At 23.8% G+C, this 21,861-nt stretch overlaps 2 protein-coding genes across 3 annotated transcripts in view; one reads left to right on the top strand and one right to left on the bottom strand.

Moving 5' to 3' along the window:
- The window catches only part of LOC122506153 (protein fem-1 homolog CG6966), a 32,663-nt gene extending 18,246 nt beyond the window's left edge, over positions 1-14,417 (bottom strand). The window contains exon 1 of the mRNA XM_043618174.1: positions 13,916-14,417. Within this exon, the coding sequence (XP_043474109.1) occupies positions 13,916-13,975 (60 nt within the window). The 5' untranslated portion in view covers positions 13,976-14,417. The remainder of the gene's footprint in view (positions 1-13,915) is intronic.
- LOC122506151 (protein groucho-like) overlaps positions 10,525-21,861 on the top strand; it is a 66,564-nt gene continuing 55,227 nt past the window's right edge. The window contains exons 1-2 of one of the 2 annotated variants that reach the window (XM_043618169.1): positions 10,525-10,731; positions 19,125-19,195. The gene's annotated coding sequence lies outside the window, so the exon portion shown is untranslated. The remainder of the gene's footprint in view (positions 10,732-19,124; positions 19,196-21,861) is intronic. The other variant, XM_043618163.1, reaches the window with a different exon arrangement.

Genomic DNA, 21,861 nt, shown 5'->3' with positions numbered 1-21,861 from the left:
GATTGAATTGAGAAAAGTTTTTGAAAATAATTGAAATTTTGCCAAGAATTTTATTAAATTTTTTCAAAATAATTATTGAATTTTGAAGAATAATTTTATTATTTATTTATAAAGATAATTGAAATTTTGACGAGAATTTTTTTTTAAACTTTTGACAATAATTGAATTTCTGTGAAGAATTTTATTACTTTTGAAAATAATTGAATTCTTGAGACGAATTTTAATTATGTATTGCTTTTTAAATAATTGAATTCTTTTAATGACATTTTATTGAAATACGTAGATATTTAAAATAATTGAATTTTGATAAATTATTGAAATTAATTTAATTCTACGAAGAATTTTATTAAAATTATTTTTAAAAAAAATTGAATTGTTAAAAAGAATTTCATTAAAATTTTTGAAAATAATACATAAATTATAGGAAGGCTTTTTAAAATAATTGAATTTTTTTTTTTTTTGATGAATTATAATAAAATTTTTAAGAATAATTACATTTTTCGAGAAATTCCATTAAAATTGTATTAAAAATAATTGAAATTCTGCGATGATTTTTATTATTTATGAAAATAATTGAAAATAATTGAATTTCTGGTAAAAAATATTATTCTTCATGAAAATAATTGAATTATTATGCGAAGAAATTTATAAAGAATTTGTAAATAATAGAATTCCTGGCAAATTTTTAGTATTTAATTAATTAATTTAAAATTGAAATTTTGTAAAATTTCAAATTAAAACCTTTTGAAGTTCACCTATTTATGAAAATTGTAAACGCAGCTCTTTGAAAATTGAATGAATTGTGAAATATTTAAGTGAAATTAGATTTCAAGAATAAGCACAATAACTTTAGAAAAGAATAATTGTCCAGGATTCCGATCAAAGTTTCCTGACTTTTCCAGGTTTTTTCAAGTTTTATAAAATTCCCTGACATTTACAGGTTTTCCAGGTTTCCAGATTGCGTGGCAACCCTGTATAGGTATTTAATATTTAAAAAAATTATTTAAAAAAATTGAAAAAGAGACAAAATACATTTTCTTGCAAAACTCACTTGAACTGATGTATTAAACTTTTTCTGTTGGATTTTTCCTTAAACGGATTATTTTACAAAATGGTACATTCATTTTAATTGTAAATACGATGAAACAGCTACTAATGTTTCATAATACTTATAATAAATGGAAATTTTATCATCTAAGAGTCGTCGTGAGGTTTTTAAAAACGTCGTCTTACCTGAAACAGAAAAAAAATATAAAAAATGTTATTACAGTATTGATAAAAACACACTTAGACTATCAAAATTTAATCAATATTACATAAGGAAATAAGAAATTAATTAATTTGCACTCAAGTGTATTAATTCAGAAATATCAACAATTGCTTGAATTTTGTTTCCGTCACTTATGGAAGTATTATAATAAATTGCACGTTATTGATATCTAATGCGGCATAATGGCAATACTTATATCGATAGCTTTCTAATTCTCTTTTCGGTTTATTTTTAGTATCAATAAACAATTTTTATCGAAGTGCTTTATAGCAGAAAAATGTATTAAATTACGAAAGCAATTTTTTTATAAGAGAAAATAAATTTTCATTATATTAAATATGTGACGTGCTTTGAGGGAAGGTAGGCTTGCTATTAAAGCTTTGCAAGCTTGTTGCAATAATATAGTAAGATTGCCGTAAGCTTAAGTAAAAATAAAAAATAACAATAAGTAAAAAGTAGAAGAAAAACCTTAAAGGGGTAAAAAGTAGGAAGAAACTGCATAATAGTTGAAAAAAAGAAAAGAAATGAAGATTAAGTATTACGCAATGTTGTGAGACCTTAACATCTCATTAAGACAATCTTGCAATGCCAAAGGGTATATACAAATTCTCCAACCATTTTTCAAGGACACCAGTTTTGATATATATTTTCAAGTAATGCAAATGAGCAAATCGTAATTATAATTAAATAGTAAAAATTCTCATCTCGATATTATTCCCCCACGTGTATGTCACATATCGCATGACTCATAGATTTAAACGCGTCGAATTACGCGTCAAATTAAAATTTTTTAATAAATTATTTATATTTTTTTGTTTCCTAATAGAGGGGAAAAATTCCCTTCTTTTTAATATCAAGAAATTTTTCTACTATCAGGGAAATCCTTTTTCAGAAATGAAAAACATCTTGTTTTGTATAAAATACAACGTCACTGATGAATCACTTTTTGTTGAGAAAAACAGAGATTTTTGTTTTTATTCGAATTACAATATCGATTGAAAATAGTATTACCTTTTTATTATAAATTGTTAAAACGTTCTCTCAATTAACTGTTTGATAAAAATATACATAGTAAATAGATTGTTTTTATGTAAATGAAAAAAAATTAATTGAAAAGATTTTTAAATTAAGAGTTTTTTTTTAATTTTATTTATTAGATTTTTTTAAATTGAATAAAAATGAAGTAAAATTGAATTAAACTTAAATTTTACTTAAATTTTACTTGCAATTAAATAGCAAGAAAATATTTAAAAATGAATTATACAGAAAACTGAAATTAGGTAAAGAAAAATACGAGAAAAGAGACAAAGATCAATTAAGTTGAAAAATCATTTTGTGCTACAGTTTCATTAGTGCTTAATTATTGAGTATCATTCGATTTGCATGTATTTATTGAGTTGAAACTGTACTTCTAGTCCACTTGTTCTACTCGGTCTGATAATTGATCTTATTTAAATTTACTTATTTATTTCGGAAGAAGTGGTTCACTAATTTTTTTTATACTCGATCATTCGAATCTTTAATTTATATTGCGCTAATTGAATTTCTATTTTTATTTTTTAATTCAAATTTTCGTTGCTGCCAAATTTTTTTTTATTTTTAGCGAAAAAAATTCATTGAGTCACCAATCTGTGAACTATCGGTAAAATAGAAAATTTGAGCGGTAAATTTAAATTGAATTAATATCAAAAAAGAAAAAGAAAAAAAATCACTTATCATCAGAAGAAACATTATTAGACAATTTGCAAAAAAAAAAAAAAAAAAAAAAATTCTGTCTGGTTATTCATTTTTAAGTATTTATGTACGCTTATCAATAATTCTTCCGCGTCACTCTCTCATGTTTTAATAATTTAAAATCATAACTCATTCCACTAACGTTCTAGTATAAGTGATTTTTTTTGTTCATTTATCGTTATTTTCAATTTATCAAGCGGAAAATTTTTTCTCCTTAATTCGAAATTTATTTTGTTTAAAAATAATTTCTTTTTTAATTTTCTCTTTATTTTTGAAATCAAAAAAGAAAATTTTGAAATAAAATTGGACTTTTTATTTTTGTGGTAGAAATTATTTTTTAATATAAAGACTAAGCAAAGACAAAATTTTTCAATACTAAATAAAACTAGTTTTTTTCTATTCGGAATAAATCCATTAATCTTGCTATAGATTCATTTTGTCCTCTTCGATTTTTGTATATATATATAAATACAAAAGTTCGAGTTCATTACTCTTTTCAAGGTTTTTCCTTGAATATCGCACAGTTAACGTGTTAAATGTCAAACTATTTTTCTTCAGTCATTTGTCAAAATCTAGAATTTTTTTTAAATTTTGACACTCTTCAAATTTTAGATTAAAGAAGCTTGAAAAAAAATGTTTATAAAAAGAATATTAATAATACTACAGGTGGTGATAATGATAATAAAAATAATAATAATAATGATATTAAAAGTTTTATATTAAATGTAATGTTGTTGTTAATTGTAAAATTTTTTTTAATACTAATTTTTGAAGCGTAAAGAAAAGTACAAACTTTTAATTTAATATGTGTGATGTCACTTTTTCCGAATGCTTGCGCAAAAAAAAAAAAAAAAAAAAAAATTTTTCAAGCTTCTTTAATCTAAAATTTGAAGAGTGTCAAAATTTAAAAAAATAAAATTTTTTTTTCCGAATGCTTGCGCGAATCATACGCGTGCAATTTGTTCGCGAGCAATGCAATGAATGCGATCCGATAAAAATACACACTTGGCCCCCTAAAACAAAGAAGCGAACGTCCTACTGCTGCATCTCTGCATTTAGTGATCGTCGTTTCATTGACAATTAATTAATTTCAGAAAAAAATTTAATTATATTATATTCATAAATTTTATACCAAAATATTTAAAATTTTATTTTATTTCTCTACGGTTCAATAATTCAATAATGAATTTCTTCTAAATTCATTTATAATTAATTAATAATTAAATACATTTGAATACATTTTTGATAATATATAAAAGATCTTTAAAAGATCTTTAAACTTGACCTCTGGCAAGTGGCAAGTCGAGAGTTTATGAGAGTGACTTGTAGTAATCACTGGAGCGTTTCGAAATTTCTTTAATACCGTTATAGTTAAAGAAACTATTTCCCAACAAATGACAAATATACGTATGTACGTACATTTATATTATTAATATTTAATTTCAAGGAACATGACAACAAAAATCGATGACTTACATATTTTTATATGATTTCTATTATTTTTGAATAATCATAAGAAAATTTATATTATAAAATAAAAGAAAATAGAAAAGAGAATAAAAAGGAAAATAAAAAAGTATTAACAGCGCAAGAAAAATAATGACGAAGAATCTTCTTTTATTAATTAAAAAAACTAGATGAGCTCAGTATTGCCATATTACGTAAAATTTAGATTACATAAATCAAGTTCTCGCGCGTAATAATTATCTAAGCTGAAATAAACATATAGCACATATATAAGTACACGTGCTTCAACAATTTAATCATAAACCGCGTCATTTGACAAAATGCCTTAATCTAAATCGTACTCTTCAAATTCTTCGACATTTTTTCCATTTCTGTTATTATTTCATATTTTTTATTTTTTTGTTAACATTTTTTAAAAAATTTTTTAATTTTTAAATATTAAACCTCTTAATTTTAATTAAATTTTAGAAAATTATTTCTCTCCATTAACAATATAAATACGTCTTTTCACTCTCTAATAAAATAAATAAATAAAAAACTCTTTACTAATTTTGACATAATTTGCTTTTGAATAAGTAAATTTAGAAAGTAAGAAAGGAATTATTTTTATTTATTTATTATTTTCTTCTTTTTTTAAAAGTGCTATTAAGAGGATATTCTCCTCTCTAAACTTGAATTAATAAAAATGTTTACTAATTTGAATTATTTATTTATTTGAAAACATAAATTGCTTTGGAATTAGTAAATTTTACTAATAAATAATAATAAAAGCAAAAAGTCAGTCATTAATTAAAATTAGCGGAAAATTAGTAAAAATTCTTACTAATTTAAATTTAGATAGTCTCAATTTGAGAATTTAGAAAAGGAAAAAAGCGAGGTTACCTGTATATATATAAAAAAGGCGAAATATTAATTATTTGAAAAAAAAGTAATAATAAAATGATATCTATAGCAATTAGTCATTCTTTTTTGGAAAACATACAATTGAATGTAGACTGAAGGGAAACGGAGAAGTGACTACAAAATTTTCAACATGAATTTATTTTGGTAATTGGGACGTACGACACTGACACGCGCGTATACATATATATGTATAAGAACTCAACCCAGATTGTCTGTTAATTTTCATTTGCCTACTTATATAGGAAAATTGTTAATTTATCATTTTTTTCAATCATTTCTCTTCAACATTTATATTTTTTATTTAATATTATATTAGATACATATTTATTTTATACGTATTTTGCGCAAGAAATATACGTTCTCAAGAAAAGAACTTAAGAAGCAACAAATTTGAGGTTATGTTTATAATTGTCGGGGTAAAAATACAGAAATAGAATCAGTTACTACTGTAAATTATTGATCCTCAATTCTTCATTACATCCGAAATATTCCATAAACACTGGAATCAAATTTAAATAATTAAAAATTAACTTTATATCAAGATAAATCTAACACCAAACATAACCTATAATTCGCTTGCCTCTATCTTTCCTGGGAGCGCGTCAGTCGTCATGTATTTTAAATTTATGAAATTTATTTTAAATGTTTTTTTTAAATATTGAAGATAAATAATTTTCTATGTTTACTCCAAAAATTATAAATTTTTTTCTTTCTTTAGGCACTTTTCGTGAGAGCGCGTCATATTTTATATATAATTATAGGTGTATTTAATTACAGAACAAAATAATAAAATAAATTTGAGATTATTTTTTAAAATAGGTGATGAGCAATTTATAAATTTTTAATTTTTAATTCTTTTCTTTATATGATTGATTCTCTTTTTTTGCAAAAATAAAAAAAATAAGTGTATAAGAAATAATAAAGCACTGCCTTTGGCTATGAATATCATAACAGATTTGCTTAATGAAAGTTGAGAATAATGAGAGTTCGTCAATCTTGAATTGCATAAGAAATAATAGAAACATTTAAATCAACTTTGTCATTTTTATTAATTAATTACCCTTTGGAATTGAATTTATTTTTTACTCATTTTTATTTATATATAGTTATAATTTTAAACGAAATTTGAAAAATCTATGCGTTATATTATATTAAATAAAATAATATAAACAAATAAATATATAAATAAAAAATATATATTTTACCAAAACTTAAAAATTAGGATTAAAAGTAAATAAATTAATTATTAATTTTATACATTTATATTTAAAAAAAAATCTTCTTTTGTAAATAAAAATATTGTACACGTCTATTAAATTTACCGATTATGAAAAATTTATATCGAATACAAAAAGCACTTTATCATTTAGAATAAAAAAGAAAACTTGAATATATTGATTTTATAAATTTTGGACAGTAGCCAAATGAATATAAAGAATAGTATGACCTAATTTACGAAGGAAATTTCTAATTTTAAAGAAGTGTTTTTTTTTTCTGCAACAATGATTACATTATAAAAATATAGTCACACTTATTTTTACGAAATTCAACTTTTGAGAAATAAATATTGCACTCGAGAATGTTTTATAAATATATAATTATTACCATCTCTCTAAATTTGAATTAGTAAAAATGTTTACTAATTTGAATTAGTGACTGACTTTTTGCTTTTGAATCAGTAAATTTTGCTAATAAATTAGTAGAAATTATTATTTATTAGTAAAATTTATTAATTCATAAGATTATTAATATATATAATTATAATTATTATATTATTAGATTGAATAACTGAACTTGACCTATGCGTGAAATGAATGTTTAAATCGGTCTCTATATGCTAAACTCAAATTTATACTTCGGGGAAGAAAAATCGATTGATGTTCGTTGAAAAAATATAATGCGGGTATATAATTATACACCTCATATGTATATGCGTATTCTTGTTCTTACCCATAAGGTACAATTTCATTCTTTCTTATACCTAAGGTATGTTTTTTCCTTTTTTCATTTGGATATTAAAGAGAAAAAAGTTCAATTTCTACTGAAACTTTTTTGGTTTGATCAACTTTTTTATAGACTTCAAAGAAACAATAACAGGTTCTTTTTTTTATTATTCTATCAAGAAGAAAAGATTTTATGTTTCAAGAAACTCTCTTATTATATTCACTTTCATTTGTTTATAATGAAAAGAATTATTTCTTTTTTTTTTATTGATATACAAAGAAATTCTACGATTGAATCGAGAATCTTCTTTGAATCAAAGATTTTCGTGTTAAAATTAACGCTTTTGCGGTTGAATTATAAGAATATTTTTTTTAACGTCTTTGTAGAAAAGCAAAAATATAAGAAAAATGTATTTTGATAAAATTTTTAAAGAATTTTGTATACAGTAGAACCCGGTTAATACGATTCTGTAGGGACCGCGCTAAGAATGCGTCTTATGCGGGAAAACGTATCACTAATCTACTAAAATTTTAATTCAAGTATGATAGGATTTTTGCAAATAAAAATGAATGTAGGCATTTATTTATAGAAATTGGAATGAAATTAATTTGTTTCAAAAGAATGTATAATTATAATTATCAATTCTAATTAACCTGGGGATGCAATAATATATATAGAGTTTCTTATCTCGATGTCTTTGTTATAAGAAAATCGTACGTCCCATTCAATTTGTCCGGACATTATTGCGTTTGACATGGGGTTAATTGTTTCGGGTTTTACCCAAGTGTTTATTATGTGTATATGAACCATGGTTGACCTATTCAATAAATGATTTGCGCAACTTACTTCCCATTGCCTATTATTAGCACGAAAAAGAGGTATACTAATTTATTATAATACTATTCTTATCTTGGGAATATTTAAATTTCCATTATCTTACACCTATATATTGTATATATTATATTCTACATTTAAAAAAATATATACTCTTTTTTTACAGTGCCTAATATATTATATTTTATAAATTAATTTGCTCATTTGAAAGACAATTCAGTCAACATTTCATTATATATTATATGTTTAATTATTTTAATAATTATTAAAAATTAATTAAAACTATGAGAAAATGGGGGACTAACTCTGCTAGGGAACGATTAGATAATTCGTAATAATTATTATATTAAATTTGTATATTAATTTACCCTTTATTATATTTTACAGTTTTAGAATATTCCCACAGTTTTTCTAAGGATATCAAATTGAGACAAGAAAAGAATCAAAAGTGTTGTTGCTCCTTAGAAAAACTGCTATTTTTAAACCCGACCTTGAAAATTAATATATAAACTAATTAATTATAAGAAATATTTTACTTTTAATTAATACTTTTTTACGCTGAATTTTAGTCGCAGGAATTTTTTCTATTTTATACAAAAAAAAATGTTGCATTTTTCATCAATAATATGTTAAATACGATACACAATTTATATGAATATTTTCGAAGGCATTTTATTCATAAAAAATAATTTTTGTCGCTTTATTAACAATATTAAAGTCAACAAAGAAAAAAAATTAAAGAAAAGTTAAAGATTAAAGATCAAAAAATTTCACCCGAAAAATCTTATTAACAGTGTAAGAAAATAATTACCAAACAATAATTTTAAAAAAGTTTCATGAAAAAGTATGTATTAATTAAATCTAAATGAAATAAAATACTTATTTAATATAGAAATGTTTAGAAAGAACTAGTAATGTTTTTTTTTCTTTTTAAAATTTTAATTTCTATAATGATGTTTTAATTTCAAACTAATATTACTTTGTTAAACAAAGGTTTCAATCGATAATATAATTATGACAAAGTGACTATAGTTGTGCGCTTTATTTTTGTAGGGATGCTTTTAATCATGATTAATTATATTATAATTCCAAGATACATTTGCATTTCATTTTTTGATACAATGATAATCGGATTATTTTATACAAAAACGTTTTTTTTTTTTATTCAATCATGATTATGAAGCACTTTTTTCGAATATATTATATTAATTCAACACAATTATGGACTTTTTTTTAAAGATCTTTTAAATTAAAAACAATTTTTATGTTTGTATATTCAAGTTTCTTCTTTTGTTATTAATATTTATAAATAATTAAAATTGAAGTTAACGATCACTCCAAGTCAAGGTTAATAAGTCAATAATAATAATATTTAATATATAAATGTAACGCGCTCCGAAGAAGGTTTAAGGTTATGTTTGTGTTATTTTTGCCTTAGTTAAAACTATCTGTGCTTAATTTAAAAATTAAAATCAATTTATATTAATAATTTATTAATAATTTTTGATGTAATAAAGACTTGAATCCTTATAGTTTATATATTGAGAATTGATTCTCCTTGTGGGCGTTTTCATTCCGAAAATTACAAACATAACCTACAATTTTTCGCTTATTAAGCACCTTTGTTCGGAGTGCGTCACATTTCTTTTAATAAAAATATAAAAATAAAATAAATATAGTTAGTAGGAAACAAATAGATATAAATGTAATATAAAAAGGAATGTAATTGAATATTAGAAAAATATTTATTTATATCCAAATTGTCAGCAAATAAATTTACAAATTTGAAGGAAAATCAATATAGCTCGCGATTAGATATTATTTTTAGATATATATTTTTAGAGATACGCATGCATATGGTATTAAATTGAATTGAACTTTTACGTTCAAAATTACAACAATTCTGATAAAATCTATAGTTCATTATTTTTTTTTGGTTATATTTATAGAAAAGAACAAACAATTTTTTTTATACAAGTGAAACTGATGTCACAATAGTGACATGAATAAATCGATTCATGCTTACTTAAGAATTCTATAATAACTTATGGCTGTGAGTTTTAAATAAAACCATCCTACGACCCTTATCACGTAACTTTTATATGATAAGCATTCATTATAACAAATAAGAAAGAAACTTAGTGACTGACCTTTTGCTTTTGAATTAGTAAATTTTACTAATAAATAGTGATTTCTACTAAATTATTTGTAAAATTACTAATTTAAAAGCAAAAAGTCAGTCACTAATTCAAATTATTCAACATTTTTACTAATTCGAATTTAGACAGTTGTTCTAAAAATGTAATCAATTACTTTTTTCATGCAAACAGCAGAAGAATATTTATTTTTTATTACAATTTGATTATTAACATCCGTAATTAATGATAAATAATAATTATTGATTAATTTTTGTAAAGTTTAGAGTTTGTATTCTAAATTTTGTGGAATTTAAATTTAAATAACAGTCACGTGATGCGATTGTAGCGCTGCCAGTGTTCATTATCGGTAAATAGTAAAGAGTCGTATTGTCAATAATTATTCCAGCGGTCAAGAGCTCTTCGTCAAATCGTTGCTTTTTGGTAAGTAAATTAAATTATCAACTTAATTGTCAAATGTAATTGTTTAAATTAAAAACGACACAATTGCTGTGCTGGAGTCGTTTGATTTATAATTGATTTGTATTATTACTTTAAAAAAACAGATTTCCAAAGTTTTCCTTAATGTACACGTTTTTCCTGTTGTGACAATTTCTCATTTGGTTTGTAACTTAAAACCGTATTTTTTTACAGAAAGTATAAAAATTTATTACTGTTTTTTTGAAAATTATATTTTGCATTGAATTTTATCGAAATAATATTACTTTTTTTCTTGAGAATAAGAACAAATGATGAATAAAAATGTCAATCTTTTGGAGAAAGTGGTTTATCACCATTTTCCCCACTGGACATAAAATTTTGTCGCTCTTACAGAATCGACATCATATTGAAATAATAGGTGGCGCCACAAGGAAATTATAACTTTTCTAGTTTTTATCTAATGGGAAAATAAAAAAACACGTGTTTCCTTATTTTTTATGCGAAATCAGAAAAAAATAATCTCGGATTGTAGATTAAAAATATTTTCAAGTAATTAATCGATTACTTGGCTGGTGAAATAAATATTTACTTGGAAACAATTTCCGCAATTGATTCAAACAAATATTCTACTTGAACAAAAAAAATTTTCTCTAATTAAAGCAAATAATATTTCATTGTAATAATTATTTAAAGCAAAAAATATTTTATTTCAGTAGTTATTTGATGTAAATAATATTTTATTTCAAGAAGCAAGTAATATTTTTTCAAGTTAAAATTGTAAATTAGTATTTATTATACCTAAATATTTATTTTATAGTTTTTAAGTAATGTATTATTTAAATCAAATCAATTTTTTCCAGTGTAATGATGATAAATTTAAGAGACCAAAATGCCATTTAAATATTTTATTAAATTATAAAAAATACAAAAAAAAAAGTAAAAATGGTAAATAAATAAAAATAATTATAAAAAATACTCGAAAACCTAAGAAGATAAAATAATCCATTGACAAAAAGCAGAATTGTAGCAATTTAAAAAAAATTACAATTCTTTAATTTGTTTATTTTACTTTTAATATAAATGTCCCCAAATATTATTTAATATAAAATAAAAATAATAGAAAAAAATTGTAAATATAAACTTAAAAGCTGTGTAATAATTTATTGTTTGATAAATGAATCACGAGAAGCATATCTATAGAAGCTTCTCGCGATACTCGAATGATGCATGTTCAAAACAATTGTCACTGTTATTGCGCACACGTTATTATTTTTTTTATAAGAAAAAATTAGTAAAACAAAATAGAAATAATACAATTTTTTCAAAAGTATTATATTTTAAAATTTTGCAGGTTCTTTTTACACGTTTATCATTATTTACATTGATAATAACAATAACAAAAAGATTATCACTGACATTGAAATTGCAAATTAATTTTTACCATATTAAGGTAAATTGTCGAGTCATTATTCTTAGGTTAAACTACTTTATATGCAACAATATACAATGAACATCAACAATCGCATGTTCCTTATTTGATGTATACGGCTAAGACAAAATAAAATGCAAAATAAATTTTACACGCAGCAATTTTTTAATCAGTAACTTAAATGAAAAATTGTCTTCAATTTATTTTTCACGTATTTAATGAATGAAATGTTTATAATTGTATTTATTTATTAAAGAAAATTTACACTTTTTATTAAGACAATATTGTTGCTTACAAATAAATAAATAAAAAGAATAAATTGCAAAATATGTCAGATTTTCGATTTTGATATGCCGGAGTAATTTTTTGAAAAAATTTGTACCAACTAACGGATATTTTTAAAAACTTTTTATTTGTGAAAACGAAAAACATTTTAACAATAGATTTTTTTTAATCGAAAAAATACTCTCAAAAGATTTTCTCTGTTAACAAAAATGATTGTTTAATTTATATTTTTCGTTTTAAAAAAAAATACTTTCTCTAATGTTTTTCTCGTTTTCAAATAAAAAGTTTTAAATACTAAAAATAAGTTTTCCGTCGTGGATATTTTTTACTTTTCTTTATTAAATTAAATATATTAGCTACCAAATTAAATATTTAAAAAAATAAACAACATTTTCCAAAAAATATTTTTAAAAATATTTTAAAAAAACTAGTTTTTAATGCGGAATTTTAAAAGTAGACAATATTTTTTTTAATTTACTATTTTTTATGCTATGTATAAGGTTTTTAAAGTTCCAGAAATTTTTTTTTCCTTATTTTTTTAAACAAATTTTCAAAGAAATTTATTTATTTGGATGCTAATTAAACATATTTTTATTTGTTTCAAATGAATTTTGTTTTAATTTGAATGTAATGAAATTTCATTATACATAAAATAAAAATAAATAAATTTACTGACTTCTATATTTATTTTGTGAGTCAATTATTATTTAAATCAAATAAATTATTATAATTGCTTATACAAATAAAAATGTTGCCTAGAACATATTTTATGACGCATATAAAAAAAATTGTTTTTGATACAAAAATATCAATATTTATTTTTGAAGAATAAATAAATTTCATTTGGAAATAAATTAAAAATTAATAATTTAATTTTGAGCTAAATAATTGTTTTTGAAGCAAATAAATATTTATTTGAATGAAATAATATATTTGAAGCAACTAAATATTTATTTGAGCGAAATAATATTTATTTGAAGCAACTAATAATACGTATTCGAATTAAATAATTTATTTGAAAGGAATAATTTTCCTCAAAGAAATGAAATTTTTTTGTATTAAATCAAATTCAATAGAATAAATTAAAATTTATAACAAAATTAGATCTACTTAAAGATCTATTTTTTAATTAAAAAAACTAATGTTTCTAGGAAAATTTATAATTTTCTTATTGGAAAAATCCTTTTATCATCAGAAAAATTATAATTTTTCGAAAAAATGTCTTCTATCATCATAAAATTAAGAAATTTGTCCTTTCAAAACATCTAATAATAAAATTGAGTTTCATTCTTCTCTTTTAGAAAAAGAAAAATTGGCCTATTTATAAGGAGGCCAATTTCAAAGCGAATTACAAAAATAAAAATCACAGTATTATATTAGAGAGAGGGGGGATAATTTTCTAAATTTCCCGAATTCCATTGTCATATTGTCAAAAATTTAAAGTGCTAGTTTTGTGGAAAAATAAAAACTCACCTCGAGTCGTCTTCTTCTACCGTCCCTCGCCGAGTTATAAACTATAGTTGGTAGATCCATCTTTTCATAATATGAGTCAGTCAACCCAACAACATGAGAGAATACTCGTGTGCAACTTTTGTCTGGGTAATATTTATTCCTTTGTGGCAATGCTGCCAAGAGATTGGTTTTTGTTTTTTTTTTCTCTTCCTCTCACACCTAACCTATTCCCTTTCCGACAGCGACAGGTAATGAATGTAATGAATCAACGATAAGTCACTTATTACTTGTTGAATAAAAAAGGAAAAAAGATTTTCCAATTTTTCGTCGATTATCTAAAAGAAAACACACTTTTTTTCTCTTTAAAAATAAATACTTGTCCTCGACAATAATAAATTCTGTCCTCGACAGATTGAAACTTTAGAAGCTTAAATATTTTGCATGAGAGAGAATTGACCGCCAGAAACGCCACCAATCCTTACTCCACGGCAACTTTGCGGAAACTGAAATAAGTCTGGACTGGATCAATGGTATTTGTGTCTGTGTTGTTGTGGGCGTTTTCCACGTCTTTACCTACTTGCGTCTTGTTTTGCTCCTTTGGAAAAGCGCCTGCGTTGTTGAGAAATTTTCTGCCCAGCCGTAGGTCTCCTTCTTAATCAGTGGTTGAAAATATCGTCTTTTTTTTGTTCTACTTCTTTCTTTTCTTTTTTTTCTTTTTGATAATTTTTGATAACTCGGTCGGTTTTTTGTTTTACATGAATCCCCTTTTCCCGCCGGACAATATATTGTCGATAATGTAGAACGGAGAGTCGACGCGAGAGTGAACCACTTGCTGTAATCGAACGATATGTGACCATGTGGTATCATCATTTTTTTTGTTTTGTTTAAAATTCTATTAATTAGTAATTAGTAACCAATTCACAATATATATTCTATTCTAGGTCGATTTAGTTTTTACTCCTTTTTCTTTTTTCAGTTTAGTTATCTATTTATTTTCTTGTTTTGTTTATTACCCTCGATCTGCCTTCTAAAATTAATCTGCTCTTAGTTTGCCCGCAAAACTCAATTTATGGTGGCGCCACTTAACTCCCCTTTGTAAGAAAAGTGCTTTAGTGTCATGTCAATACGTAATTGCGTAAACCGTCAAGTTAGTAGAATTTTTAACTAAATTTATTTGTTTCTAAAGTAATTGTACATAAAATTGTGTAATTATAAAACAAAGTAACGTGGATTATATTTAAATTATTTTTTATCTTTAGAAATAAGATCAAACTATATTCTTCAATTTATTATCGAAACTGCGATAATTCAGTCATCACTTGCGGTTACTGAATTATTCAAAGTAACCACAAGCAATAAGAATTTTACATGAATGCGAACTTTTAAATTTTAAACCAAATTAATTAAAATTATTCCTAATTTTCAAATTTGTTGATGAAAAGTTTGACCAAATATACCAAATCAAAATTTTTCGAACTTTGTATAAAATATTAGACACCCTAAGGGTTTTGTAAACAGAATTAAACAAACTTTCATTTAAGATAGAAATCTTATCTTTAAAAGTCACAATTTATTATTGATACTGTCATTAGGAAAATGTGTGATAAGATTTTATATGGGTTATTATCACTTAAATAGTAGAGAAATTTAAGGGGTGAGTATACAGGAGTTTACTGGGTTTGATAAATTTGAAGAAATAAATTGAATTGTAAGGACGAAAGGGCAGAAAAAAATTGAGGCAGATCGTAAAGGGTAGAATTAACAACATCTCATTATTAAAAATATAATAATTATAAAAGTATAACAATATTAAAATATATTTTTCTAGCAAAAATTAATGAAATAGTGAGAAGGAATAATTGAAATATTGTACTATTTTATTAACGGTTTTTCTGATAATTTTTTATTAAAAAAGAAATGGAAAATTATAACAAATAAATAAAAATAAATGAGAAAAAAATGAGGTAAATTTCATGTTATTTACTTACTTTATTTCTAATTTAATTTGTAACCAATTTTCTTTGAAATTAAAGTCTAATTCTCAATTACAATATTAGAAAATTCATATATATATTTATATATATTATATTAAAAGTATATAGTTCGAAAAGAATGACGACTGTTAATTTAATTTCACTTGATCGTATTTCCTTTTTCAAATTTTAAACGTAAATCTTTTCTGTTTGATATATTTGTAAAAATTATTCATAACCAGAAAAAAAGCAATCACAATTTTTTGTTTGTCTTTTGTTATTACGAAAGAAAAATTAATATCCTTTTTTTGAAAAACGATAAGTTTTTTTCATTATTTATACCATCATCAATTTTTAGTTTTCTTTATTTTCTTTAATATTAACATATCTATATAACTAATAGAGAATAAATAAAAAGTTTATATTTTATTATTAATTTTTTCGTTTTAATAAATTTTTTATTAAAAAAAATGTGTTTATTTTTATATATAATGAAAATATTAGAAGTCAAGAATGTTATTGAAAAAAAAATTGGACATTTTTTTTACCCTTTATAATACAGATGTCTAATTTCGAGTTTTAAATTTTATTGCATTATATATAGAGAAAATAATTTACGATGTGGAAATTCCCTTTTTTTCTTGTATAAACGTATCATAAACTTGAAAAACTTCTTAAGCCGGTAAGACCAGTGTTCCTCACGTTTCCCAAAAATCAGACAAAATGACAAAAAAAAGGTGGAAAAAAGTAGTTGTATTCGAAAAATTATTTTGTCGCTTTTCATAAATAGTTTTGTATTGGAACCATAATATTGCAAACGCTCAATGTTTTCGAACACATAAATATTCAACCCACTTGAACTGGTAGCGGTCATTAAAACGGATTATACCTTAATCTTGCCTCTTGGGAATCGCAAACTTTTTTTTTCGGTTTTAGGTCTGTCCTCAAAATTTAACATTATTATTCTTTTGTCTTTTATACAATAACAAAATATTGTTTCTGCAAGTGCTCCCAATAAATTACTTTTCTGGAAATCTTCAAAGTAAACAGAAATTAGAATTTAGTCTCTTGGATGTAAGTTTAAATACTGATTTTTATTTATTTTCCAGAAATCGTTATCCCAAACCGACCTCAATTTAAAACTAATTTTCACAGATTGTAATTTTATCGGTTCCAACTTTTGAAGAAATTAAAATTTAAAAAATCGTTACATTGACTATCAAAGCAGTTCTACACTGAAAAGAAATTTATTTCATTTAAATAATCAATTAATTGATACTACTATCAATTAGATATTTACTGGAAACGAATAATTCTTACCCACATTTAAATTTTGTAATATTTTGTAAAAATTTCGATTTTATACTTTTGTATTATAAAATTTTTTTTTTTTTTTTTTTTTTTTGAAGAAAAATGGTAAATTGGGAGAATTTTTTTTAAATAAATGAGTGTGTAATGAAACAAAGGGATATATAAAAGAAAAGCAGAGAAAATGTAACTTTGGCCCATCAAGTAAAATGGAAGAGGGGTGAAAAAAATAGGGGGATGAGACGCTCGCCACTTCACTTCCGACGCAGGGACTTTAATGCGTTAGAAGTGACACACTCTCGCGAATATATACGCGAAGCTTTCAACTTGAACTCGTTCGAATTTCTCGTACACGAACAAAGAACTCGTCTATAATATGTGACTTTGATTTGTTTTTCCAAAAATTTTTAGAAATTTTCAAAAAACATTGGAAAATATTCATTTCAATTTTTTTCTGTAAATATTCTATTAATGTCATTTGCTTCTTACTGTTTTACCTCTTTAATCATTTTAATACATATAGGTCCCCCCACCCCTGGTCCAACAACCAGGGGTGGGATATCACACAAGTAATTTTCTACGACCAGCTGAAAAAAATTACGCTAATGTATATAAAAGTGCCATTGGGGTATAATTTCCAAAAATTGTGCTATACGTAGTTTACGAACCCCTAAATTACATTTCTAATTTATCTAAATTTAGAAAAAAAAAAGTTTTTGTAACGTCTTTTCATTTTTTTAAATTTCGTTTATGAGATACAAACATATGGAAATACGAAACAAATAGAGAGTGCCACATACTTTTTCTATGAAAAAAAAAAGAATTGACTGTGATTTTTTTTTTTATTTACGACTAAAAGGAAATTTTTCGGTACAACTTGACGTTTTTATAATATAAGTCTTTTCGCAGACTTTAACCTTATGAGACATAAAATGCCAGTCACTATACCTGGCTAACACATGGTGGGACGAGTAAATGAAAAAATATAATACAACAAAATTCTTTTATCCCGTCGAGAAAAATTGTAAAAAGGATTATACTTTCTAAACTTGAAAAAAGTATGTTCTTTGTTTAGATTTTTCTCAAAATGTGTAGTTGTATACCCAAATAGAATTTAAGAATCAGAATAAAAAGCAAAAAAAAATAATGAACGAAATTTACAGCAAATTTATTATTTGATTGAGAGAACGATAATTAATAACTAAATATACATGTGGTTTTCAAGTTTTCTTCACCCCTTCTCTCCAACTTCTACATTCAAGTGTAATAAAACAAAACGTAAAAAAAAGTAGAATCATTTTCTCCTTTTTATTCAACCGAACTCAAAGAGGAGTGGAGAGAGTATGGATTTTACTTGAAGATTCAACTCAACTGGAATTTCATCACGCCTTGAGTGATTATAGTTTTCAGTCTCGAAATGTGCCTACATTCATGCTGCATGCATCAACAAGCGAAAGGGATAATATGCACGTGTGTATGTAAACTTTTTATAAATATACGTAAACTCAAATGTGGTATATATAGATACACTTCACTTAAGGGTGCAAAAAAAAAAAAAGAATCGACATTATATTCACGAAGAATGAGTGTGAATCACAATTATTTACAAGAGGAAAAAATGAGGGATACGAAAGAATGTGTTGAATCGGAAAATAAAATGAGAAATACACGCATGTTTGTATAATTTGGCGTACCTACGTGTATATATGCTGTAGTCGAGCTCTTTAATTATTTCACGATCTCTTTTTTTGTTAAATTGTTCGTAAATTAAAATCATTAAAAATACGGTTCGTCAAATAGGATTTTTTGTGTGATCATATTAATTTGGAATATGTATAAAAGTTTTATGGTTTAATTATTTTTCAATTGGATTGTAAATTATTTATAACTATTAGTATATTTGTGTAAAATTAATTATATGTAATACTTTTATTGTATTTTTGTTGCAGGCGAGACCAAAGAAAATATGGCTAAGGAGGAGGACTAGGACAACTCGACAATTTTTTACCGCACGTAATAGGTGAGTATTAATTTTTTTTGCAAGAGAGTGGTCGATAGTACCAAATCTTTCTATAGGTGAATTTCTGAGCTTTTATGAAATCAATTCAGACACACAAGAGAAAAAAAATTGTCGATGTCTGTCGTACTGGACCTACATATTTTACATATATTTTTCGAGGGGAGGGGAAATGAGTCCTAATACATATATCGTAGAATTTACGAACTTTTCATCCATATTAAATGAAATTACGGACTTTACGAACCTTTTTTCAAAAACACGGACTTTTACAGACTTGAAGCAAAGTTACGGACTTTTACGGGATTCATTCATTTCAGTTCAATTATTATTTTCTAGAATTTTTAACTAAATATTTAAAACTTAAAAGAGAAACTTACCCGGTAAGAAGAGGTTGATTAAAACAGATTAAAATGTTTACACAAAATTTCAAAAATAACATTGCCCGTGCAGAAATTTTGACCGGGGCCATGGCACTTTGCCCGATCTGGCCGCCCTGTCGGGACCCGGTCGGGGCCATGGGATTTCCCCCGATCTTTTCGCTACCCAGGTAGAATTCCAATACTGACTGCATTTTATTATATTAAAGCTTGTTATTTGATTATTAAAGAATGGGGAGTATTTACTTCAATATTAATAATTATTATTAATATTTTTGTAGTAAATAAACTTTTATGAGTGTCATTAAAAATGTAAATAGTTATTAGAATTGCTTTTATTGGACTAAGTTTTTAAAAAAAATATTTTTCTTATTTTCTTTCATTAATTTAGACAGACTATCTTATTTAAATTAATAATTATTTATAATTATTATTATTGTTAATAATTATTTAAACCTATACTTTATGTAACATTATTAAGAATTATACACAAAACACTTAAAACTAAGACGGAAAAATATCGCACGCACGGGGGACCGAACCCTAGACCTCGAGGACGCAAGTCGAATACACATACCGCATAGCCACGCAAGCTTGGAAGCGACCTCGCTTAAACTTCCTTTTGAATCATGGGACCGTTATATACAGTGTTATCATAATAAATTGACTGTATCATATTTATTTATAGAAAAATTATTAAAAATGTATGTTATATATATATATATATATATATATATATATATATATATATATATATATATATATAAATTAATATGTTTATCATAATAATATGGTAAAAATTATTAATTTAATTATTTATTCTATATTATTTATAATTTAACTATTTTTTAAAATAATAAAAATTTTTTCATTATTAATAATTCACAATAATACTAAAAATTATTAATTAATAATAATTTATTTTTTTGCCTTAAACATGGAATTTCAATTTAAGTGTGAAAAACAATTAAGAGTTTTTAAGAGTTATAAATGTCAAAAATAATATGTTAATATTATAACCACAAAAAAATTTAACATTTTAGGCAATATTTTTGGTTATCACCATGATAACATCGACAAATGGTTCACCTTCGACAATTGGTGCGTTTGTCCTATTGTTTTAAATTAAAGGAGAATAAATTCTTAAGACATCCCTCGAGGACAATTTTTGAGTTTTTAATTGTTTATAATTTTTATTTTCAAATTTCAATCAAAGTTAACAAATTAACACAATTTTTTAAAAACGGACGTTTATTTTCTTATTCCGTTACTGCACATGCTCTAAATCAGTTCAAATTAATCCAATATTACCAGCAGACAATTAAAAACCCATAAAGTAATATATTTCAATTGTCATAAACAACATTAATTAACAAATAGTTAACTTATGATCCTGTCCAACAGAAAATTTTTGTTGCAAATTTTCTTTTTTACTTAGGTTCTTTTAAAGAATATATGTCTTTTTTGCTTATAATATAACTTATTTAAATATTTAATATTATATATCCGTGGTCTTTTAACATTATCTAAATAAAAAAGTAAACGTGAAAAAAAAATTTTTGGTGGAAAGGAACAAAAATTAACTATTTGTTAATTAATATTATTTGTAACCATTTAAATAAGTTATTTTTTAAACAAAAAGGACACATATTTTTAAAATGAACTTAAATTAAAAAGTAGACGTGAAAAAAAATTTTTTTGGTGGACAGGAGCATAAGTTACATAACTATTTGTTATTTAATATATTGTTTATAACAATTTAAATAAGTTATTTTTTAATCAAAAAGGACAAATATTCTTTAAATAGACTTAAATTAAAAAGAAAATGTGAAAAAAAAATTTTTAGTGGAATAGGAATCAATGTTAACTATTTGTTAATTAATATTGTTTATAACAATTTAAATAAGTTATTTTATAATCAAAAAGGGCAAATATTCTTTAAATGAACTTAAATTAAAAAGAAAAGGTAAAAAAAACATTTTTTAGTGGAAAGAAATCAAAGTTAACTATTTGTTAATTAATATTGTTTATAACAATTGATATAAATTACTTTCTGTTTTATTAATTATATGGTGGTCATATTGTATTAATTTGAACTGATTCAGATCATATGCAGCAACGGAATAAGAAAATAAGCCTCCTTTTTTGAAAAATTGTATTAATTTGTTAACTTTGATTGAAAATAAAAATTATAAACAATTAAGAACTAAAAAATTGACCTTAAGGGATGTCTTAAGAATTTATTCGCCTTTAATTTAAAATAAAGAATACTGAAACCGGTTAAGAATT

This window comes from Leptopilina heterotoma, unplaced genomic scaffold (assembly GCF_015476425.1).
Source record: "Leptopilina heterotoma isolate Lh14 unplaced genomic scaffold, ASM1547642v1 Lhet_397, whole genome shotgun sequence".
Classification (NCBI taxonomy): Eukaryota; Metazoa; Arthropoda; class Insecta; order Hymenoptera; family Figitidae; genus Leptopilina; species Leptopilina heterotoma.
This window is presented reverse-complemented; position numbering and strand designations above follow the sequence as displayed.